Source organism: Haliaeetus leucocephalus, unplaced genomic scaffold (genome assembly GCF_000737465.1).
Source record: "Haliaeetus leucocephalus isolate CR32 unplaced genomic scaffold, Haliaeetus_leucocephalus-4.0 Scaffold1, whole genome shotgun sequence".
NCBI classification, from domain to species: Eukaryota; Metazoa; Chordata; class Aves; order Accipitriformes; family Accipitridae; genus Haliaeetus; species Haliaeetus leucocephalus.
The window spans coordinates 13,205,351-13,230,368 of record NW_010972437.1 but is presented as its reverse complement, the minus strand read 5'-3'; the positions used below and the strand labels follow the sequence as shown (position 1 = coordinate 13,230,368).

General features: G+C 36.4%; 1 protein-coding gene across 1 annotated transcript in view; it reads right to left on the bottom strand.

Moving 5' to 3' along the window:
• LRP2 (low density lipoprotein receptor-related protein 2) overlaps positions 1-25,018 on the bottom strand; it is a 134,076-nt gene that overhangs the window by 56,967 nt on the left and 52,091 nt on the right. The window contains exons 21-38 of the mRNA XM_010569474.1: positions 23,925-24,206; positions 22,480-22,719; positions 21,721-21,840; positions 21,221-21,337; positions 20,156-20,533; positions 19,012-19,260; positions 17,617-17,828; positions 16,962-17,146; positions 15,826-16,054; positions 14,528-14,705; positions 12,400-12,528; positions 8,237-8,403; positions 4,621-4,764; positions 3,550-3,659; positions 2,242-2,419; positions 1,681-1,894; positions 959-1,198; positions 649-837 (exon numbers count right to left, since the gene is read on the bottom strand). Of these exons, the coding sequence (XP_010567776.1) occupies positions 649-837; positions 959-1,198; positions 1,681-1,894; positions 2,242-2,419; positions 3,550-3,659; positions 4,621-4,764; positions 8,237-8,403; positions 12,400-12,528; positions 14,528-14,705; positions 15,826-16,054; positions 16,962-17,146; positions 17,617-17,828; positions 19,012-19,260; positions 20,156-20,533; positions 21,221-21,337; positions 21,721-21,840; positions 22,480-22,719; positions 23,925-24,206 (3,561 nt within the window). The remainder of the gene's footprint in view (positions 1-648; positions 838-958; positions 1,199-1,680; positions 1,895-2,241; positions 2,420-3,549; positions 3,660-4,620; positions 4,765-8,236; positions 8,404-12,399; positions 12,529-14,527; positions 14,706-15,825; positions 16,055-16,961; positions 17,147-17,616; positions 17,829-19,011; positions 19,261-20,155; positions 20,534-21,220; positions 21,338-21,720; positions 21,841-22,479; positions 22,720-23,924; positions 24,207-25,018) is intronic.

The following is a 25,018-nucleotide window of genomic DNA, read 5'->3' as shown; positions in this document are numbered from 1 at the left end:
CTATCAATCAACAGAAGAACTTTTACAAAACACATATGTAGTATGTATATGTATAAAATAAAGCTATTAATGGCAATGGCCAGCCACTTGGAGTTGATGAACACCTTCTGAAGAGTTAGTATTTGAATTAATCTCTAATATGTTTAAATAGGAAAAGGAAGTGCAAGTGGGGAAATTAAAGTTCAAAGACAAAATATTTCTTCTGCTTTCCTTATTTTTCATTATAATTGATAGGATTTGTACACAGCAATCTGAGGGCAGATGAAGGGTCCTTCTTTCTTATTAACAATGTCATCAGACAACTTTTGTGCACTCTTCTCTGGTACATGTTTTTCACTATGGTAGTATAGTAGTACACTGGAAAACAGCTACTTATGAATACACAGACAAGAAGAGAGACCTAAGACAAATATGAAAGGATCATGAGAAAAATGGTTCTATACATCAGCTCTGATAAACTTTCATTTTTACACACATAAACTTAAGAGCCATTCATTACTTCCTCATGTTTTAAAATCAGTCCATAGACACACAAGTTAGAATCGTAGGACTTCTGTTCAAAATAGTTCCATTAGGATCTGTTTATGTTAGTCTAAGAATTTTACAATCTGTAAAGAATAACATTCTCCTAAATTCAGCTATGCTTACCTGCTACCCAGTCAATTGCAATGCCACGGATCCCATTTCGTCCTATACCATTTGTAACAACATTTCTAAAATAAGAACCATCAGGTTTAATTTTACGTATTGCATTCTGAGAAGAAATTGTGCTACTGAAGTCACACCAGTAAATGAAACCAGAAGGCATGTGAACATCCACATGAAGAGCATTTCGTCCTGAAATATTTTGAAAAGTAATAATTAATCCCTTTGATACAAACTAATTTCAAGCATGCGCTATGCCAGCAAGAAATTAGGCATTGTAAGATTTTTTTTTCCTGCTATAACATTCACATACCTCTTCCTGCCAGTGGTACCATGGCTTCAGAGTGATCAGATGTCTCTAAACTAAATCCTTTAATTGCAGAAAGCATAGAAACAACTACAAATGAACTGTATGGGGAACAGGTTCTGTTATCAGGATTCAGCTGAAACCCAGTAGCACAGGCACAGGAGAATAACCCACCAGGTAGAGGCAGGCAAAGCTGCTGGCAAACTCCAATATTATTACTGCAGCCATTTAAGGAACCAGCAGAATCTGTGAAAGACACACATGGCAAGACATAAAAATCTGAACTGTGTAGTCACAAACTCCCGCAGATATATAACCAAATTCATATACTTGCATAGTATTAACAACCAGCTGACAAAAATAAAGATCTTAATCACTGTACATTTTAGCACATAAGCGTTAGCAATGGATTTGCTGGTTTCTTGTCACCTAAGATCTATGGGGCCAAGAGTCAGATAAAACAGATATAAATTTGAAGCCAAAGTAACAATATTTGTTATTTAGTCAATATTATGTTGATAACATTTTAGTAAAACTACATGTGCCAATAGATGCCTTAACTGGATGGTGGAAAATCTCTTTACCAAAATCAGGTAGAATGCTCCTGACACTTTTCCTGAAAGCCTAATCAAACCATTTCCTTTGAAAGAGCAAGCATTCTGTCTCTGAGGGAAGTTTGAGTTTTCACAAGTTGGATATCCTGAAATACCTCTTTAGCAAATACTCACTGTCTCTGTAATACACACGTAGGCACTTCAGTCTTGGGACATTATCTCTCAGCACTACTTTGTTTGCTCCAGTGGACTTGTCAACTCGTTCAATAACTTCATAATCTCGATCAGTATAGTACAGAAAGGTATCATACACAGCAATTCCCCATGGATGAGAAAGATGAACCACCAGAGTCACACGACTTGTACCATCCACATTGCCTTTCTCAATCTAAGAAATCAATTTAAAGCTTAATATTACATTTCTCACAATAAAAGTTCAATGTTACAGTAGAAAATTAAAATGCAACATATGCCACTAAAATCTCTTCACGCACGAGATCTTTATTTACAAGGTAGGAAGGAAAGGGTCAGCAGGATGTCAATAATGATTTCCAGTTTTTCATTCAAATCCATCATATATTTTTAATGGTAATTAGTAACAACAGGTATTCAGATTTTGCTTGGTCCTGCAACTCCCAGTTACATGAGTAAACTAAACTGAATTACTCATGTGAACCACAGATGCAGAGATAGATGAACAGGTAAAAAAGCACTTATTAAAAAAATATCTCCTACCACTCCTGTGCTTGTGACAGCCCAGTACAACTTTTGTTCCTTAATGTCAATGGTAATGAACTCTACATGCTCAAGGTTGCCAGTGAAGAGGGTTTGTATGCCTGATCCATCCATGCTTGCACTGGCAATCTTCGCTGGGACTCCACTGTCAGTTCCCTGGTCTGTCCAGTACAGTTTCCTGTAACACACATTATCACGTGTTAGCAAAGCAACAGAGATCAATGGACCAGAGTCACTTGAGCATATGCTTAAATTCATCTCCTTCATCAGCCAAATACTTCAGCACATGCTGAACAGAGATCACTTTGAACCAGGCCACAATGAAAAAGAGATTGTCCGAAAAATGAGAAAAATGCTTGTTCTCTTGAAAAAGAGAAATGCCTGTTTCTCTTGAAAAAGAGAACAATGTTAAATCATTTTTAGAAATCTGTAACCTCCTCTGTATCATCCCACAATACCACCAGCAGGTAAACTCAGTAGGCTATTAGGACTATAGGAAGAAAGCAGGAGAATAATAATTCTGTTTCACAGATGGCTGCAAGGTTTCATCAGTGAGTTTGGTTCCAATTTGGAATTAAAACTACAAGTTCAAAAAATCTATATGAAACAGAATTCCATTATCTGGCTCTGTGGAATATGTGCACCGCTCTGGCCTCAGTTGCTGAAGAACACCTAGGGCACATGACAGCCAGCCTCCCAGCTAGGGACAAAAAGTCAGGCATCAATTCATCTGAAAACCTGCCAAGTCACCAGCAGAACAGTCTTATTACTAATATGGTCCTATGGAACACTGATTGAGGGTGGGGGGAAGCATCATACTGCAATTTTGAGTGCTTTGTTGGAAAAAAAGCAAATTACAGCTCTTTTTGGGAGAAAGCTGAAAAATCTTATTTAGTGCTATGCTATTTAACATGTGACATTCTTCCCATGTAGTGTGTCTTTCTACTATAGATAGGGCTCAAGACAGACATCACAAGATACTATAAAGAAAGACTTCAGAGTTGTCTTTAATATGGGTTCCCATTTTTCAGAGATTTTTTTCACAATCATAATATTCTGAGATCCTTTTTAATTAAAAAATTTTACCATATAAATATATGGTAAATTAAGGAGAATAAACACCTATGCAACAATTTATGAAGCCATGCAATTATTTTCTAGGGCTTAAAAAGACTAAATAAATTCCACACAAATATGAAAAAAACAAAACCATGTCAAATCCAGGATGGAAGCTGAAGACCCTAAAAATTAAGAAAAATGTGGAGAATATAGTTATGTGCAAAGACAACAGCAATTTTGGAAATTTACCCTCTTGCTGGATCAACTGTCAAACCAATTGGCGTGCCAGCTCCCAGAGAGGTGCCATCATTGGTAATCAGTGTTTTCCTGTACATTATGTCACCATGCAGCTTCAGGACCTATGCAAACATTGAACTCATCAGAGCATGTAATATAGAACTTAAGATAGATTTTCAAATTAAAGGAAGGAAGCCTAAATCCACAGGGAGTTGAAATTGCAGAATACTCTCCCACATACTATGAAGAGCGAGCACATTGTTCTGTACTCTAACCATCTCCCTTCTCTAACATGCAGCCCTTGAATGAGCTGCTTGCAGCTTATAACCTGCCTATGTTAACAAGTAAGCATCTTGGGTATAAAAATAGTTAATCTTTCAGCTTCCATAATATCTTGAAAGTATTACAGGTTGAACAGGCTGATGAAATGCTGATTTAGAAAGTATTCAATTTTATGTGTTTAAATTAGCTGCCTTTTGATTTAATAGTACGTATTTATGTTTTGGGCCAAGGACATTAATGGCTGGGCTTATTCACAGTCATTACTGTATTACACATTGCTTATCCTCTATTTCCCTACACTAAATGGCAATTTTATCCTTCACATAGCATCAGACTGCTAGTCTCCAGAAAGCTACATAATATGATATCAAAGCATTTGGGAGTGGATCTTACTGCATTTGATGGCAACGTTCCTTTACTATCAGAGGCACTGCATTGGGATCATTGATTTGGAATGAGAATAGTAATAATAATAGTAACTCTAGTGATCAGAGAGGTTGTGTGTCAAACACCAGAAGCCTAATGACTTGAAGGGAGGGTAAAAAAAAAAAAGAAAAAAAAAGAGAGACCTAAGCACAAATAAAATTCCAGAATATAGTGCTTTTAATCTTTTTGACTATGCTCAAATTTAGGTTTATCTCTCCAAGTTTGTAAAGTATTTTTTCTACACAGACCGTTTGCATTTTAAAATAAATCTAATTTCAGTTTTTCACTAAAAAAAATATTACTAATTTCAATCTGTACACATCACAGTGAAAAATCTAGGCTATTACTTTCCAGTTGTGCCTCTTAAATACTTACCTCAATTGACTGTGTCCCTGGGTTACTATAATACAGGTTTGCAGATATCCAGTCCAATGCCAGACCAATAGGAGCACCAATAACAGCTGCTGGAGCAAAAACTGTCCTGTTGGCTCCATCTGACCTCACTCTGTGAATTTCACCCTTGGGAAAAAAGATAACAAAAGTGAAAAAAATGTCAAGAGCAGAAAACACTGTTCTATTGCAAGTACATGAGCACTTACTTTATATTACAATCTTTTCTTAGCAAAATGAAAATCCAGTAGAAAGAAATGTATTTGTATATGTTCAACGCATAAACTTGTAAAAATATTATTGTAAATCATATTGTAAATCCAGTGTGAAGAGGCATTACCGTTCACCAACCAAAACCTGATTGACAGAAATAAAGTATTTTATAAGGTTGGACTGTATATATTTAAGCTATATACAGTGACACTTCTGTAATTTCTATTTCATTATCAAAAGATTTTTACCAGGATACCTCAGTTAACCATCTTGAATATACCTGAAATCTAGTAAAGGAAAATAGTATTCTCTCCATGCATAAATACTTAAGAACCAAATTTTTAATAAGCTGTAATAGCAAGAATCAAGACTAAGATTATCCTTGCAGATTTCTTCATAAGGGTAACCTTTGGAATAACAACTTATGATTTGCAGATTCTATGGTATTAGCTATAGTGTGTGATGCTAAAGCATGATATAAACAAGCACCAAACAGAGAGACAAGGCAAATAAAGGTCTGAAGGAGTTACTATAGCTGCCTTCCTGAGCTTTCTTCAGGTTATGTCAGTTTTACAGGAGTTCTGCAGAAGTCCTGCATATTGTCAGACGAATTTTTTGCAACTAGTATTAATGCAAAATTGAAATACCAGCAGCTATCATGCATTATTAAGCCTTTTGGAGAAGAGGTCAGTAGGGTTGGGGGAGCTCTGAGCAGGTGTTGAAATCTGTTTCTTTCTTCTCACTACTTCTTCCTCCGCTGATGCAGACATGCTGCACCTGTCCTGGGAAGATCTCACCCCATGGTGCAGGCTCCCAGACAAGGTAGCACTGGGACCCACCACCCCAGTTCTTCACTGAGGCGACACATGTAGTAGGTCTGTTCTGCTCTGGCACTTTGGTGAAAGACAGAGGGGCACTGCCAACCCGAAGGGACAGAAAATACAGCACACCATTAGAGCCTGAACTTTGCATCACTTGAAGACAGAAGCTGTGCAGCTAACACTAGCCCAGTTCAAGAAGGGAGGAGATAGAGGCAGAGATAGAGCAGGCCCAGGCAGTAAAAAACAGAGAATCATTTTGTCCATGCATATTCTTAATTGATTTGTTACCATGATATCAGTAGACCATTTAAATATCTCAGTGCAGAATTGGAAATGGTGCTCCAGAAAGGAATCAACATATCAGATGGCAAAAATCTGAACAAGAACTCCAGGCCAAATTCACTGCTGACTTAAATAGGCAGAATTTCTTAGACACCGGTAGCGTGCTGCTTGCTGAATCCTAACGATGTAGTGCTATTTGCAAATTAACCTGTCCTTGAATCCCTAAGCCTACAGAAAAAAGTAGGAAAGTAGGATAACTTTTGGTACTGTATAAACCCTACTTTGAGACTCTGATGGATGTTGGATATTTACAGCAGTGTCTAGTATGATAGGCACTTTAGAGACAGTTAGGAATTCTCCTGCCTATTACTGACATATACAATTAATAACCTATGGAACATGACATCTGAAGATATAAATACTTCAGAAGTGTTTTTCAAGTAGAATAGGGATATTTTCAAGTAGAATATGATATTTATCTGTTTCCTGAGTTTGTTTCAGACAGGGTGAACAAGTTGATAGACATTCACTTGAGCTCTAACTACAACTTCAACTGTTGCCAACACTGGCAGTGAAATCACAGCTACAAACTATGCAAGTGTAGACAAACCCCAGGAAAACCCTAACATGCAATGGATGGAGGCAAAACAGGTTGTTAAGGAAGAGGCCTTGTGGTAATGAACAAGCACTACGCTTAAGAAAGTAGGCAAATATGCTTCTGTCATTAGAAACCAGAGAAATATCTTTTTTCAGAGAGCGAGCCATGACCGACAGGGGTGTCTCAGCTTGTGTTTGGAAGCAACAGCAGCCTGAGGCCTGCAGGTGAGGGGTACAGACAGGGGGCACAGCTCATAGTCACACATTTGTCAGGCTGGAGCTCAAGACCTAACTAAAAATACAGCACTTACCCGCACTCAGCCTGCAGAGGCACCTGGCATTTCACTTGCCAGCTCTATTAATGGATATATCAGCCCATGACCTCCTACAGAACTGTTCAACCTCTTGTAAATGTCAGCTGTATCTGCTGGCTGAGATCTGTCAAGAACATTTTTTCAGACTGCACAGAGGATCAAATAGATTCCCGAGTATTCATCTAGTTCCCTGGGCAAAAGTTTGCTTAAATACGTCTATTGAAATACTTCATGGGAATTAAACATTCTCATTTTAAAAGAATAAATAATTGAATAAATTATAATTTCCTTATGAGTGACACAGAAAAGGCTTTAAAATAAGTGATTTTTTTTAACTTATTTTTACTTCAAACCTGCAAAATGTAAGGGAAATGGGTTGGGAAAAAAACAATGTAAAACTTGTGTGGATGACAGGTAACAAATTAGTGTGAACTGTTTCTGTAAAACATAACTATGGAAATCTCCTTATCTACCATTATACTTCTCCAAGATGTAAGCACTGCTTTTCTTGAAAAAAGAACTGCTTTTAAGTTTCTAAGAGTGAACACATATTGCTGAATCAGCAGTTTCCTACCACATCCATCTCCCAGACTGCCACAGGTGGGTTTTTTTTTTTTGAAGTGTCTATCCTGAAAAAATTGGGAATTTTTTGTGGCAAGTTACCCTTAGGGAACACATATCCTTTCTTAGTTAAGGATTAGCATTAAAAATGCTTAGTCAAACATTTATAATCAACAATTAAAAATTAGTTCAAACTATTTCTTAGATGTATAAGCCTCACGTGCTACCTGGAAACTGTGACTTTGCAATGATTTTCTTCTATTTAAAGGAAATGATGCCTCTCTACTATGTTTCTTCATTAAGTGCTCAGACTAGATGCACGTATTGTCATTCTGTTGTTTAGTGCCACTGTGTCCAATGTACTGCTCCCACGGAGAAGTGTTCTGGCTGTGTTTGCAGAATTAAGTCCTAAGTCAAGTGAGAGAAGAAAGAGTGGACTACAGCAAAGGGGGGCTGAGAGTATGGTTCTGTCAATGTTTTCCAATATTTCCTGTTCATGTCTCTGGCTGAGCCAGAAATAGCATTAATCAAATATTGCAGCTGACAAAGATGAAAACTAATTTACAAAAGAGATTAAGCTTCCTTGCCTTACCCGGGGCGGGGCGGGGGGGACGGGGGACAGGGACACATGACATGGGACCACCCCAAAACCCCAAACAACAACAACAACAACAACAAAAAAACCCTTCCATTTCTTTCAATTATATTTATCAAAATTCTTACCTGCAATGCTAATATATTTCAGTCAAAAACATTATTTTAAAAGAAAAAGTCTTATTTTAGTGCACATTTTGAACATAAATACTAACTTACTGGATTTTCAACCCAATAAATCATCTGTTCAGAGTCATCAAAGTCAACATCAACACCATTTTGAACTCCTGCTATTGGAACCATAGCATCGTTCGTCTTCTCCTCAGGGTTCAGAGAAATTCCATAAATTATATTATCTCTTACAGCAATAAGGAAAGGGTGTTCAACTGTGAAAACATATAATGCAATTCAGGGTTGTCTCTGATCAAGAAAATGGCATTATGATATACTTCCCCTCTCCCACCCAAAAGTTTCCTGATGCTGAGAATGGTTGAATGTTACCAGTGATGTTTTCGCAACCACTTACCTGTAATTTTGTTCCGTCACTAGGAGTAAGGTTATCAGTTACTGTAACTGTTGTAACATTTAAAGTTTCAGCACTGCACAATCACAATGCATGTGCAAGCAATTAAGGCAGGATCACTCAATTGCTGGCCGAGGGAAGAAGTACATTCACACAGCTGCTCTGAGCAGCTTTTTCAAATCTCTGAGAATGGGAACCAGCAGGACAAAGCTCTGAGGGCTCTACAGGACATGCCTGAGATGGGTTCTAATGCCTATTAAGCAGGATTCACAAGCAAGGTACCAATGTCAGAGCAGCAGTTTCTGATCTTTATTATTAAATATAACTGCAGTACTGTGTTTCTTGTTTTACTTCTAAGGCAGTAGACATAATCCCTTATAGTATATTTACTTTTAGGTAAACTTGTACCCTTATGCTTAAATCTTATTAACAAAGGGCATCTAGTCAGGTGACCTGAGAAAATGCATTGGAGAGCTGTAAAGTGTGAGTCAGCAACTTCATTTCTCATCTGCTAGGGAGTAGTGGAGGAGAATCTCCTGAACACCAATTCTCTTCTTCCTTGTGCTTTTGCCTTTGGAGAACAAATTCTAGTCTCTTCTCTCTATAGGCACAAGCTACCACTTGATAGGGAACTGGGCTGCTACTGCTGCATAGAGGGTAGCAGTAACTCATTTCCTCTTTTATAATAGATGAAAGACTTCTTTTGTTTGGGGGTTTTTTTTGTTTTGATTTTCTTCACTGGCTGCGAAATATGTTTACATAAATTTTGCAGTGAAAATCTTAACATGAAAAACCACAAACCACAGCATCATTGCATGTCTCAAAAATTGCTCTCCATACTTCTCTCTGGCAGCTGGAACTATTTGTCAAATTTGACATAAGCTTAGATATCGTTTGTCTCGGCACAAATATCACATTTTGGCAAATTGCCTGAAGATACATAGCTAGCTCTGCCTGTGAAATTCTTGGACTTCTTCCATTTTTTTTTCCCCTAAGAATGTGGCATGCCAGTGCTCTGTATAAAACATTTGCAAAGAACAGCTAAATTAATGTGGAATTGTTCCAATGTATACAGGACCCTGGAGTCTTTATTCCCTTTCTAATTGTACACAGTACAACACTACTGAATCCTGATGAAATACAGGTATGTGAATTCTCTAGGTTAGGCTGTTTGTACTTGAGAATTTTGATAGTCTCATTTAAACCAATTATAGTCTACAGAAAATTTTTCACTGATTGCTTCCTTGAAGTTTAACACCTATGCAAATCTATACAGTCTGATTATTCCTCATTCGTACAATGGACAATAGAGCAAATTTGCAGAGCTATACAGACCTAAAATCTGTGCAGCTTCATCAGACAGCCATTAATATAACTTCTGCAATTCTTAAACTTAATACAGGTTTACATGACAAATGATAAACTGTATAAAATTAATGTATTGTTATATTAAATATGCAAGTTTACCATATTAATACAAGATTTTAATATGCATAAATTCCTTGCTTCATTTCCAAGCTGGCTTGCTACATTACCATCTTTAACATCAACCTGAAATGCAGTTTAAATTAAATAAGTGCAAAGGCAATCTTACAATATTAGCACTCTTCATCTTACGTAAAGCTAGAAATGCTGTAATCCTAGAATCAATGCCTTTCCGTCAACATGAAGTTAGCAGTATTTAATATGTGAACTAAGCAGGCAGAGACCAGCGATATCATTGTGTTGTAGAGACACTGGGCAACCAAATGTATGCAGCTCAGTTTAATCTTTCTTCTGAAAGTTTGTGGTGGCCTATTAAAGTAAACAATGACAGCAAGGATAAGGATAATAGTAAACGTTAGAAAAGAAATAGCAAATGCCTATTCCTTTGTAATCATTAGCAACAATTTAAATCTTTTACCATGAAAGGAATCAGCATATTTTTTATAACTTTTTCCAATGTGCTGACCTTCAGCAAATACACTATTTTTAAAAATTCCCAAAATCTGTATATTTTTTTACATACTGTTTTAAATGTATAAATTGCATATAAAAACAAAATATAAGCCCATATAGTTTAAAAGACTTGTGCTTCACAGAGGGATATTTCTATTTCTCTCTTACACAATTTATATTGAGCAATTATGTAATTTATAAAAGGGCCACAACTGTACCTAAGTAGAAACAGAGAAGTTTGCAACATGTGGGCAATAAAGATGAGAACTGTCAATAGCTCGATTCAGTGGCAGAACTGTGTCAACCTCTACACAGGCATGTGCTTCATCACTGCCATGTTTCATTTCTTTCATCATGATCCCTTTATAAGCCTGTAAATACTAAAACCAGTACAGATTTCTAAAAGAAACCCTCTTTTTTAAAAATAGATTAAACAAACTTGCACTTCATTTCAGATTATATAAATTGCTAATTCTCTTACTGCTGCTAAGAAAAATGTGAATGCAATATAGCTCTTTAATGAGCACACTGCTAAGTATCAAGCAGGAAAAAAGCGTGATATGGCTTTTAAAATTTAGATAGCTTTAAAAGAAAAGAACCTTTTGACTGGCAGAGATTTCTAGTGTTAGCTCATCCCAAAGACAATTTCTACTTAAATTTCAGTGACTTGAAGCTTCCTTATTAGGGAAGCACCAAAGTATAATTTATATCTGTACAAGTGATGGAAAATTTAATAATTAATGCTTCATCTGACAAAATTAAGCTGGTCAAATTTCTAGTTACAAACTGCCTGCCAGTAATTTTAATTTTTATGACTTTTTTTTAATTAATTGTCTAAATGATTTTTACAAATCATTGAGATCTGTGGACTGTTCAAACAAAGTTCAGTGGTACTTTTTGATATGAAGCTTTGTTTTCAAAGGTTAGCTCTGTTACAGCTGCATCACCTGTGGCATCTGTAATTTTAGGCTGTGTTTCTAGACCTCCTGCATTTGGCGTAATAATTTTTTTACACTGGGGAGGGAAAAAGCTCAAGCTATGAAATTTTGATCTGAATTCCAAAATCCCTTAGTTCAGACTGGGTGAAGAGAATGATGAGGAACAAGGAGAACATCTCTCCTCATTAGAGAAAACTAAAAGATCGTGACTTACTTAGCAAAATACAGGCTGAGAAAGAATGTGAGTCACTTCAAATATATACAACAGAACATATATCAGGGATGAAGGAGAACTACTGATGTTATTTATCCTGAAGGACAAAAATGGCACAAGAAATGGGCACAAACTGGGGAAAGACTACATTAGAACAGAAAATCAGGTTTCCAAATATCAAAATTGTGAGGTTCAGTGAGTTTTAGGGGTAAAAAAACAAATTAATCTTAAACTGGAGCTTGACTAGCAAAAGGGGACATATGATATGGTAGTCAAGAACAAGACGGAAACAGAGCTGAGTGATCAAGAAAGTCCCTTCTAGTCCTGCATCCTGACACTCTTACAATTGCAACTCTTAAAAACAGGTTTCCAGGCTGAATATTTATAATGAGAAGGACAACATTCTGCCAGAGTATGTTTTCACTTTTAACTGATACTAAAGTCTTTTCCAGATGTATTCCAACAACAAAACCTTGAACGTGCTGAGAAATTTTAAAATGTGGCTTCTTTAAAGTGCTTAAAGGAAAAATTGAGTTCATCCACTTCCCCCAAATGAAGCATTTGAATCTGATTTCTTTACAGAACCTGGCTCCAAACCTTTAGGCCAAGTATATTCCGTGTGTCCTAAATGAAGTCTGCCTGGAATGGCCCCAAACTTCGATTTCATGAGCAGCAGCCGACAGATCTGAAATATGCTTTTTGCCTGACAGAGGGATGGATTTGACAGTGTCAGGTCTTTTTTTTTAATCTCTCATTATTACTGCCCTACCTCTCATGCAGTTCCTGTTATCAGGAGAAAGTATCCATCCTGAAGGACAAGCACAGGAAAAAAAAAGTGGTCCAGATGAAGAAAGCAAGCAGAGGTGGCTACAGGGGGATGATGCACAAGAATTGATACCTGAAAAGAAAAAAAAAGTATTAGCAATTGTAACAATATGAGCAACTGGAAAGAATATTCAATCTCATTGCTACCGATAATATTAACCCAGCACTAAATCAGTTTTGCTATTTCCTTAAAATAAAATTAAGTTATTTCCAAGAACCACAATACAATACACTTGTAACAGGATATAATTTTTCATGTAAAACCAGTAGCATTATCACAGTGGTCTTTTCAATTTTTTCGCATCATAGAAAATCTTTCAAACTCCTTTTCAAACTTTTCATAACTGCACTAGGAGGCCTGTGGGATTTTCAGTCTTTGATCATTATGACCTTTCTAGATGGGGGATTTAAATTATTTACTGAAGCTTCTTGGAGACAACTAAAGAGATAAAATAGTTGCCTACATCTCATTCAAAGGTAGTGGGAGTTCAATGCATAATTTCTTGGATGACTTTGAAACTGTCAGTCTAAGCTTGTAAAATGTAAAAAAGACAGTGAAGAAGGTCTCTACTGACTGCTATTATTACTATACACTAAAATTTATCCATTTAGATCACTTCCATAAACGTGCCACTAAAGAAGATTTTTCAGGATGAGCCATCTTCGCAATAAAAGTCAGATTTTGAGTACATTCTTAGCAACTGCAGCAGGCCTTAGCCTAAGAAGCTTGGAAGTTCCAGGAAATGACACAATTGTTCCTAATATAAAAACTAACAAGAACTGAAAACAAATTAACAAGTTGACAATAAAACAATGGCATAAACTCAGAACTCAAGCTATAAGAAGATTATTCATCTCATCAGTTTAACAAATCCAGACTTTAGTTGGTGTAAGATCTAATGATTTACAAAAAAGGAGAGTAGATGATAGTTTTAATACTGCATCTGGAATTTCAATCAGCAAATAATTATTTCTTCATTGGTAAACTTGCTATTTCGCAAGTGCTTTATTTCCTTCTCTGTCTGGCCACATAAAGTACAACAGAGCTATTCTAAATGAAAGATCATAAAATGTACTAATTTAATACAATGAAGAAAAATAAATAATTTTCTCCACCAGTGGTAGAAAGTTTTTTAAACCTTGGGTTGTAAAATAAAACCTCTTAAACCAGAACTATGATGTATAAATTAATGGTACTCTCTGGTGACTGTACAATTTGCAGTGAGAGTGCCAAGTGGCTTTAGTTCTGAACATGATTGAAGAACGTTTTGTTCCAAAACAAATATAGCACTGAAATTACTAGTGCCTTACTCAGATGCAAGTCCCTGCCCTCCCTGGTATGAAAGTTTTCAAGAAAAAAAAAAAAAGTAAGTCATTGTAACATTTTTTAATCAGAAACACTCCATACACAAGAAATATAGCAGAAAATGAAAGATAATATTCATATTAATATATTTCCCACTCTGCAAGTCATGCCATGAAATGACAAAAGGCCTGATTTGGAAGATAACTCTAACTAGGAGAAAGGAAAAAAAATTATTTTTTTTTTTTACAGTCTTTCAGCTGCAAAAGCTCATGTGCATATGATCTCAGCAGGAATCCTGAATGCAATGAAGGGGTTTATTTATTATTATTATTTCACCAATTAAAATAGTGCAGAAGTGCTTTCAGAGAAGGTTGATGACAGTAATCTTGTCTAAAAGAATATTATTAACATACAAGGAAGTGAGTCTGGTATGCCACAGAGACAAATTTTAAGAATTAAAATCCTTTCCAAAAATGCTCCAATTTTCTTATAAAAACATTCAAAACAAAGTGCAAGAAAGTGCCACATACTACTTTCCTATTATTCTTTTTAGCTAGTCATTATGCTTACACGCTGCCTAGGTTACTTTCCCTAAACACCAGGTTGGACAGGCTGAAATGACCTTCAGTTGCAAGTCAATAGTATGAACTGTTTACTTGTTTTAACCCAGCCCATTTGCTGACAAGACTGATTCCAGGAGTGCATATGTATGACATTACTGCATGGCTTATTTTTGTAATTACCAAAGTTGTTTTGCTGAACTTACCATTAGGCTGCTTTACAGGATGGACTGCCACAAGCCCCAAAGGCTGGTGAATGTTATAAATCATAACTGTCTGGTTTCCTCCATGCCATTTATTAGCCCGAATTACTCGATTAGTATAGCGGTCACTCCAGTACACAAAATCTTCGAAGACAGTTAGAGCATGTGGATGCTGCAATATCTAAAACATAAGAATGTTTACCAATTTAGTTCTGGAGACTTGTATATTTAAAGCTTGCAATGAAGTAACAACAGAGCTGAGCATAATTTAAAAAAAAATAAGAAAAAAAAGCAGTTGTGTCTCAAAATATGTTTTTCAGCAAAAGAATATGAAATATCATCTATTGCCTGAAAACAAGACATTAATTATGGGGGAAATACACTTTTTTTTAAAATGAAAATGCTAAATAGACCCTGTGATATGTACAGCATGAGGAATTAACAAAGCAGTCTAACTGTAAGGAAGGCAGGACACTGGGAACCAACAGGTAAATACCCAATTGTAGATTTTCAAGGGCACAAGAGGAAATGTCTAGTGAGAGTTACAGACCTGTCAAGACCTTGCATCCTGATAAGCAGCCCTATAATTTAGCAGAGGGTCGAAGAAGGTGGCTTATCTAAATTTCAGAAAACTAGGAGTGGGGCAAGAAAGTTTGCACCAGCTCCTATTTCACAAGAATTGTCTCTCTAGCCAAAAATAACAGCCACAAGGTTCAATTCTTGAAAATATACATGTGGTTATTTATACCAGCTTATATGTACCAACTGAATATCTGAACTATTGTGCTGGTACAGGGACAGCACTACAAGCTGACAGCAGCACTTCATTGGGAGATAGCCTGTAAGGGGGATGGTCTTCATGAAGTGCCCTGCACACAGCAAGTCCTGGCAGCACAAAACCTTTCACTGCTGTCAAGAATAGTAGCAATCTTCACTCACAGAACAGGTGACCCGGTAAAGTTCTTCCAGGTTTTTGTGCTGTATTTGCTTATACTAACTAGCTGGTGCATTTGCTGTAGGCAGTGTCAGATGTCACCTTTAGACTTCATGCAGAACAAATGAGAATTATCTAAAGCACTAAGATTACACTCAGCTCCAGGTTCTGTTGAAGATCTCCTGAGAGACTGTGAATAGGATATGTAATTCTTTTTCCAGCTGTAGCAAGCAGCTAGAATACTTCATATCTGCTTCACCCAAGTATTTTGAAGAAAAACACATCCAAATCTATGACTGTGCAAATATGTTTTTAAGTACTATCGGCAAGGACATGGTAAAACAATGGTTTCTTATTAATGTCTTACCAGATCGCTTGCAACCGCCTGTCGTCTGTTGTTTCCATTGTAATCACAAAAATCGATATAATCAAGATAAGCATCAGCAAAATAGAGAAGTTTATTTGGATAATCAATGGAGAGTCCGTTGGGCCAATAGATTTTATTGTTAATAATCACTGTTCGCATTTTGCCATCCATGCTGGCTTTTTCAATTCGAGGGTTTTGGCCCCAGTCAGTCCAGAACATTACATGAGCACTGAAAAAATAATTTGTGGTTACCAATCTGAAAAAAACCTAGCTGCCTATTGAGAAACATTACACGAAGACTAATTAGCCAAAAAATAGAAACAACCTTTTTAAGAAAAGTCCTACACAATGATGCTGAAATTATTCATTTCAGCAACATGCTTACTCAAGATATTACCATAATTTCTGTTGCAAAAATTCTTTTAATGCTTCTACTGCTGTTTTCATTTGTCAATAATAGCAGCATAAAAAAGCTACTGTTATCAACATTGATTATAAGCTGATTTTCCAGCTGCTAAATAATAATTTGATATGGGTTTGTACTTTTACAGGCATGCATTGATAATGCCAACAGTGCTATACTGAAGAGCCCCATGTGACTGGCCGTAAACAGAGTTCAAGGCACTGAGGAGCTCAAAAAACAGTAAAAGTTTGTACGCAAATAGTTCAAACCATAACATTCCATTTACTGTATGCCACTTGCTGTCTGAAATGGGAAGGTGCTTTTGTGATAACATTAATAAGGTATAGATCATTATTTTAGACTTGGGGCTATGAAGGAACCTGTTCCTTGCCAGGTAGGCATACCACATTATACTACATGTAGGTTTGTGGTAAACCACCAACTGATAATGATACGTCAGAATTTTGAATTAATAGTTCTTAACTAGGAAGCAAATGCAGGAAAAAAAAATCTTGTTACAGTGAATCAGAACAATAGATTACACATAATTATCATATGACTTGAAATATTAAATCACCTCTGCAAACACACTATTTTAAAAAATTATCTTAAGCTTTCTCTTCCACTTGCCATTTACAATTACAATACAATTTGGGCATATCTCAAATCTAATTATTGTTAAATCATAAAATACGCATCTTTTCAAAAAAACAACATAAAAAAAAAGTCTTACTCAATTCTGGGATCCAACACTAGTCCCCTTGGGTTTGTTATATTTTCACTAATCAGCACAGTCCTGTGGCTCCCATCCATTTTAGAGACTTCAATTGTTTCCAGAACAAAGTCTGTCCAGTAGAGATTGCGACCTACCCAATCTACTGCTATACTTTCAGTCACAGTGACACCACTGTCAAACACCTGTTTAATAACAAAGAGAGAGAGGGAGAAAGAGAGAGAACAAACTAGTGATACTAAATTTTTTACCCTTTCCATTTCTATAGATATGGAAATTGGGGAACCAAATCTCCAATATTTTCTAGGTCTTTTATGCAGAATGAGTCACAATGTACATATTAAAAGCACTGACAAAGCATATACCTAAACACTCCTACCAACTTCAGTGGGTCTACTGAAGAAGTCAGCATCTACGAATAGGAAAATTAACTTATAGCCTGATGTTAAAAGATGGCTTCTTGAAAGCATTCAATTTTCTCTTTCAAAAAGCTATATGAATTGTTGGCTTAGTATGGACAAAGTTGTTTCACTTTGTCTATGTTATCTCTCTTACTACTATGTTGGGATTCCCTCTTCCCCTTTGTTAACTGGAGATACAGTGTCTTCATTGTCTCTCTGCAACAAAGAGACAAGAATAACTCAGCAAAACTTACTATTTTTCGGTCAGTCCCATTTTGATAAGCACTCCAAATTTTATCCTGTGTTGTATCAGACCAAAAGATACGATCTGTGATTGAATCAAAATCAATAGCCACAATATTCCTCCCATCCCGAACCAGAGAATAAATACTGTGTGACTGAGAGGTGATGTTGTCCACAACAATTTGGTTACGACTAGCCACCAGCAAAAGAAGATTCCCAGACTCTGTCAAAGGAAAAGAAATTAAAATAAACCAATAAGCTCTTCAACAGTAATTCTGTAAGAAAAAGAAACACTGACTAATTTGACATGGCTTTATAGCATCAAAGCTATTGTATCTAGATACATATATTGAAAGGACAAATTCAAATCAATTCTCTGGCCAAGATATTTTATCACATCCAGTCTGTCCATCCTGACTTTTGGATCTGCCTTGGCTTTTCTCTACCCTTTCTCCACCATTTACTCTTTCTGCCAGACTCCCCTCTCAGTCTCATATCTGGACCTCCAGTCCTCTTCCCCATTGTCCAACTAGTTTGCTGCTGACATCCAACCCTCATTCCTCCATAAGCCACTCTCAGCTCCCAGTCCTGATTCAAACCCCAAAGTTCTTTGTACCACCAGTTACTCTACTCAGCCTGGCTCTTCCTCCTTTTTAGCCAGCCTGCTCTTTTTTCCCCCTTTAGACTGCATGGGGACCAGGGAGAAGAATAAACAGATTACAGGAAAACCATAGGCTGCTGCAGTTAGATTGCTGTGCAGCACCTTACACTGATAAGCTGCTCAAAAACGACTGAAGAGTAGCAACCATAAAGACAGCAAACTATGGGAAAGTCCCTATTATTAAAGGCCAAACTTATATGCAGGTAAATTGCAAGAGTCTTCCACAACCTAAGTATATCCCTAAACCAGGAATCCTGTGGTGACAAATTCCACTAGGTATATGACTGCTCTGTACTGTCAGTGTACTACATAAGAGACACAGAAAAATGGACTGCTATGCTGTGTCAGTGTTGTTTGCTCTTTAGAAATGAGCACAGTATGGCATAGGCACTAGATAAGTCTTGTGAAAGGCTGGGATTTAAACCCTCTGTGAGCGTTGAACTTTACAAAGAGCAAATTTTAACCTGTGGCTTACACATGCATGGCATTGCTTTTCTCCAGAATATTATTTTTGACAATTCCAGGGTTAAAATTTACAGTGTTAATTTAAATATATTATTTCAAGGAAATAATAGTTTCCAATTAACCCCTCAGCTGACAGTTTTAATACTCAAGGTCATCTGCCATGAACATGAACAGTAGCTGTTCACATCAGCTCTTTAAAAGAGAACAATATGAAAATGGCAAAACTGGACATTTCCCAGACACTGTTATCATTCTTTAGGTGGACAACAATGTTCCTCACCTGCTGCTTTACAAGTCTTCCCATTGGTTTCTAGAATGTATCCTTCATCACAGTAACACCTAAAAGACCCTCTCTCATTGTAACAGTGCTGACTACAAAAGCCTGGAGGGTCACATTCATTAATATCTTCACAGGTCTTGGAGTCATTTGCAAGCTGGTATCCAACAGGACAGGTACACTGAGCTCCAAATGGTCCTTGAATACATTCATGAGTGCAGCCAGCATTATTGTCAGAGCAGCTCTCCTGATCTGAAATGGGGTTAAAATAAGCAAATAGTTAAGAAAAGCTTCTTATGCTAAATTTAATACTTTGCAATTGCATTACCAGCCTAAGACTGCTGCTAAAACATAACTGCACAATCATCAGTTAAGCAATGTGAGACTGGACTGAGGCCCTTATGCAAAATATAACACACACAATGCACATAAAGGCAGGTAACAACATAGTATGTACTACTGAATCCCATTACATGAATGCTAAACAGAAGGCTGTCTAAGCATTTACAACAGATTTTTCAGAACTGGCTAGAAATATACAAAAAAATTTACTGTACCACTCCAAACCTATAATTGTATTATAAACAATAATTTAAAATCATTTATAATCATACCTGGCTGGGGTTCATCTGAGAATGTGCATTGATTAAAGAGAAGAAGGAGGAAAGAAGGAGAGAAAGAAAAAGGTTATGCTTAAATCAGTTCATAATCAACATAAATACAAATTCTGGCTACATGTGAGCTTTCAGATTTTTTTCATGATTTTTGAAGTTAGAAATTCAAAAGAAAATATTAAGGACTGAATCACATTTCAACTGAACTTAAAGCATACCATGCTTTAGTGAATGTGTTCAGGAACACAAAACTCATTCCCATATTGCTATATAAAAACCTATATTAAAGTCAGCAGAAGTAACATTTGAATTCAGAGCACAAGATTGGACATAGCTAATGAATTCACTGGTCATCATCGTAGTCTCCTTTCATTGCAAGCAAGTTCCACTTAGTAATTTGAGCTCTAATTTCAGCATGCTTACAATTTCTGCTAGAAGTGTTGCTGCACTAAATACAGCATGCTGAATATTCCATTTCTTTCTGAAGCTGTAGCACATAGTAGGCTATAATAGATGCTTGAACAGTAACTTACTGCACAATGGGGATTCATCTGCTCCATTAGGACAATCAGCAGAATTATCACATACTTTGCTCAGATTCACACAGATACTGTGACCTGGACATTGCCACTGCCAGCTGGGGCACCGGAAGGGTTGAGTAGGACAATCTCTCTCATCACTCATATCCCTGCAGTCATTATCACCATCACAGATCCATGCTCGATAGACACAGTTGCCATTATCACAGCGGAAAAGAGATGGAGGACACGTCCTGGCAGGACATCTATGATGTTCATCTGAGCCATCGGCACAGTCAAGATGGCCATCACATTCCCAGTTAGCAGGAACACAACTGCCATCTGATTGACATTGGAATTCATTCTGGTGGCACATCCCTGGTGGTCTTGTAGCTAAAACAGTGACATTCAACAGTTCAGAAGCTATTTCAATTTTAGACAGAGAAGCAAAATCACTATGTTCAGCTCATCTTTTGCATAAGTAGTTACAATACTATTAAGAACTGTGTTGCTTTTAGATCAGGCCATAGAATCAGAGCCAGTTAATCTACATGACATTTCAGAATCTGACCAATTTAACTCCTACTTTATAATATGGTGAACAAGGCAATTCAACTGTTGTTATATTTTGAGCAAGTACATACTGATATCTGTGTATATTGGTATCTATGTACATGCCCAAAGCAACATGAAATTACTTGCTGAAACTAGTTTTCACCACCTTGCATTGCAACATTTTAACTAACTTAAATGAAAAAAATACTCAAGAAAAAGTTTCAATCTAACTCTCATGGATACAAAGTTTTACTTTTAAACCCTGAGACTGAGGTGCCAAATAAAACAAAACATTAGAGCCAAAAGGAATGCAAACTCTACTCTGCCAGAAAAATCCACTCTTGAGCTGGAACCTACTGCATTGGAAATTTCTGCTCAGAAAAATGATTTATAGACAAGTTTCCCTAAAATGAATTTTGAGGTTTTAAGGACAATAGTGCCAATTATTTGATATAGCAGATAAAGGAAATTTTCAGAAGCATTACCTAATAACTGAAGCCTTTCTTTCAGCGTCAGTATACTTACGGCAATCAGTCTCATCCGAGTGATCATTACAGTCAAAAACACCATCACACTGGTAGTAAGTGCTGATACACTGGTCTCCACTTAGACATTTAAACTCTGTGACACTGCAGTTATATACTACAAAATAAAAAAATATTGATGTTGTTTATTTATTTTGCAGAGCTAAACTGCACCCAATTTTTCTCAGATGCCCAAGTCAGATATGATATCAGGAGTCCAAGTTCCACTGCAGAACGTGATTTCCCTCAGACACAGAAAATACAGTGAGCTTGGAATCTACAGAAAAGAGAGGAAACAGATTTCAGCCCCTTGCAACCAGCCTAGAGATCAAAGGGCTTACTAAAATGCTAAAACAAGCATCACAAACAAGGTTAATTTATGGATAGGTTTATAATGCTTTCTGCTGTCTTGGAGCTGCTAATACGAGTTCACCAAAGACACCTCGGGGGCAAGAGTGAGGAAACAATAAAGAGGCATTCAACAAACGAAGTTACACTTACTGCAGTCATGCTCATCAGCACCATCTATACAGTCTTTGTCTCCATCACAAACATAGAATGGGTCAATACAGCGATGGTCGGGACACTGAAATTGCCTGGGTTCACAAGTACCTGTGAAAGCTATTAAGAGTGACAATAAATTCAGATGTGTTTCTTTTCTCTCTTCTGAAATCAGCATAATACTGAGACAGTAGAAAGACACTATCACTAACTTGCAGCATGTAATGCAGCAACTAGTAATGATATAAATTACAAGCACTAATACATTAGTATCAGATAATTGTTTATTCATGTGTAGGCCTGGACTCATGCAAAACAAACAGAAGATCCCACTCATTGGTAAATAATGCTAAAGAAAGTATATGGAAAAACTACTGTCTTACTTGGTAAAAACTTGAGGACTAGATTAGCTGACTACACTATTAGTCATTACTGAGATCACTCATGAAGTAAGTGCTTAGAACATCTAAGCTTTAGCTGCTTTTTGCTGTAAATTGCAGTGCATGACATTATGCAGCACCATGATTATAACTATCAACAGTTGCCCCTTTTTATTTTTTTTTATTATTTTTCTGCATTCTACTTGGCTCTGGTAGTTCAAATTAGGCGTGTTTTCCACATCTTATGGACTGCAAAACATTAGTCTAACTTAGATATTAGTTCTTTCTTCCTAATTTCATTTATCACCCTTACACCAACACATATATCTATGTTGACATACAGAGTTGTTATAAAACAACAGACAGTTGTGATACTCACTGCAGTTTTTTTCATCTGACCCATCACCACAATCATTATCAGTATCACATAGCCAGATCCTAGGAATACATCGTCTATTATCACAGGTGAACTGGGTTACAGGGCACGAAGTGGGTCTTTGTGTAGGACAATGCAATTCATCACTGCCATCAAAACAGTCATGATGTTTATCACAACGCCAACGACCTGGAATACACTGTCCACTGGCACAGGTAAAAGCTGATGAAGCACAAGTATTGTCTAAATAAAAAAAACAAAACAGGAGGACACTTTCATAAAGATTTCCAAAACCTGCCTTCCCTGCCAGAGTATTCAGTACATTTAGTACACTTACAGAATGTCTAAAATATGCATCAAATTCTAAAATCCACATTGGTTAAAATGAAAATGTATGTCATGCCAATGTGCTGCAGAACTGAACAGAATACTTACAAGCTTTTTTAAACTGCAAGAATCAATAAAAAACTAAATTGTTAAGCACTTCAAAACAATCTAAAGAACAAGAAAAATAACTTCTTCAAGTAACCATTTGCTTTATATATATTTGCAAATATATATATATATATTTGCATTTGCTTTCCTTTTCCCCAAAATATGTTCTAGTTATTCTAAAATAGCCCACTAGTAAGAAATAGTTTATACCTTAGTCATACTAGTCATATGCATTAAGAAGCACATTTTATTAATATGCCCTATTTTCTTGTTTGTGATTTAAAAGAAAGAATTAATTCTGAAGAAAGAAGCAGCAAATATGTCATAAAAGCCAAGAACTCTTTAATATCTTATCAACTATAATTATCCCACTGTTCTTTCAATTTACTTGATCAATAAAATATTCTGTGAGACACAGCAAAACCAGGAAATGAACCAATGTGCTTTTAATCCACTTCACTGTACAAATCCTGATGTAACAAATAGTTCAGAAGTGCCCAAATATAATGAAAACCATAAAATTTCTGTTCAGATTTTAAATGAAATAAAAGGTGCTGCTCTAATCTTACAGGATGGTTAGACAATGCATATGGTTTTGTTATTTTTCTTATGGTGCTATTTTTTAAATGACTTCATCTTTATTAAGATGGTTTGTCCTTCCTCATGCATCAAAATAAGACAAGTGATATTCCACTATCTTTCAAAATTTACAAAAACTAAGATAAAGGCAACGTTTTTCTTTAGAAGATAGATTTTTGTTACTCTGTAAACTGAATTTTGAGAACTAGTGAGATATGAATATTTTCATGCATTCTTTGTGGCCAGTGTTGAATCCTGTATTCCCATGATTTATCCGAATAATTTCCAAAGTAACTAATCTCCCAGGCAGATTTCAGGATTTTTCCATAGATGCAACCCTAAAAAATTGGGGTTTATTTCAACAAAATCAGACTGACCCATCAAACTTTCTGAACTGCAAACAATAAATACTGTCAATTACAGGGATTACTTACTTGAAGAACCACAGTTTTGTTCATCACTGTTATCGTGGCAATCATCAACACCATCACACTGATAGTATCGAGGCACACATCTTCCATTACCACAGGAAAATGAGTAGGAGCCACACTGCAAAGTGGGTGGCTCATTGGATGGATCTTCAACACATGTCAGCTGATTTGAAGCCAGCTTCATGCCATAAGGACAACCACAAACTCTCTGAAAATTTGGTACTGGGAAGCAGAAATGGCTGCAATCTCCGTTGGGATTTGTTCCTCTATTACAGTAGTTAGAGCCTTAAAAAGTGATAGAGAAGATCAATGTATACACTACTGATAACAGCTTGGAAACTATTAAAAGTGCACAGTAACTGTGAAAGAATATTTTACAAAAAAAGATGCTGTAGCAAATCCTGGTTTTGTATACACTGCAAAACAGGGTCAAGTTCACTTACAGTAATAGTAGTAGTAAGTCATAATAATAAGTCCCACATTCCATATACTCTTCATTGACATGAATGTTTATGGAAGCCAGAACATACTATTAAATTTCATCCAATTTTCTGCCAATTTTCCACAACTGTCTGGAAACAAGAATACTACCACATATGAGGACCTTTGAGCAAGGCTGGGAGACCTGATCCAATCTTTGGACACCAAATAGGTGGTGAGCCTTAGCACATAGTTTGATCATAAGTTTGATAAGTACATTGAGTGTTTTATTAAATTAATCACAATACCAAATCCTTGGTTTAGATCACAGAACTGCATAGAATTCAGCTGTGTAAAGATGAAAAAATTAGAGACTTATGCACAGTGATTACTTTAAGAATAGTAGTTTGATTAATAAATGTTTACCCAATTCTTCAAAATAAATAGTTCAGCTTAACCAAAACTTCTACCAGAAAAAGAGAAATACAAGGTTGTAATTGGTGATTCAATTACACAAAATACCATGGAATCATAATTTCCTTTTAAGGGGTTATTAAATAAAGTAACCAAGTGGTGGAGGAAAACTGCATACAGTCACAAAACAGTGAAATATACAATGTGTGATTTCAAGTGCCTGTGCTGCCTCCCCTGCATGTCAGTTATGACTCAGTAAAGCC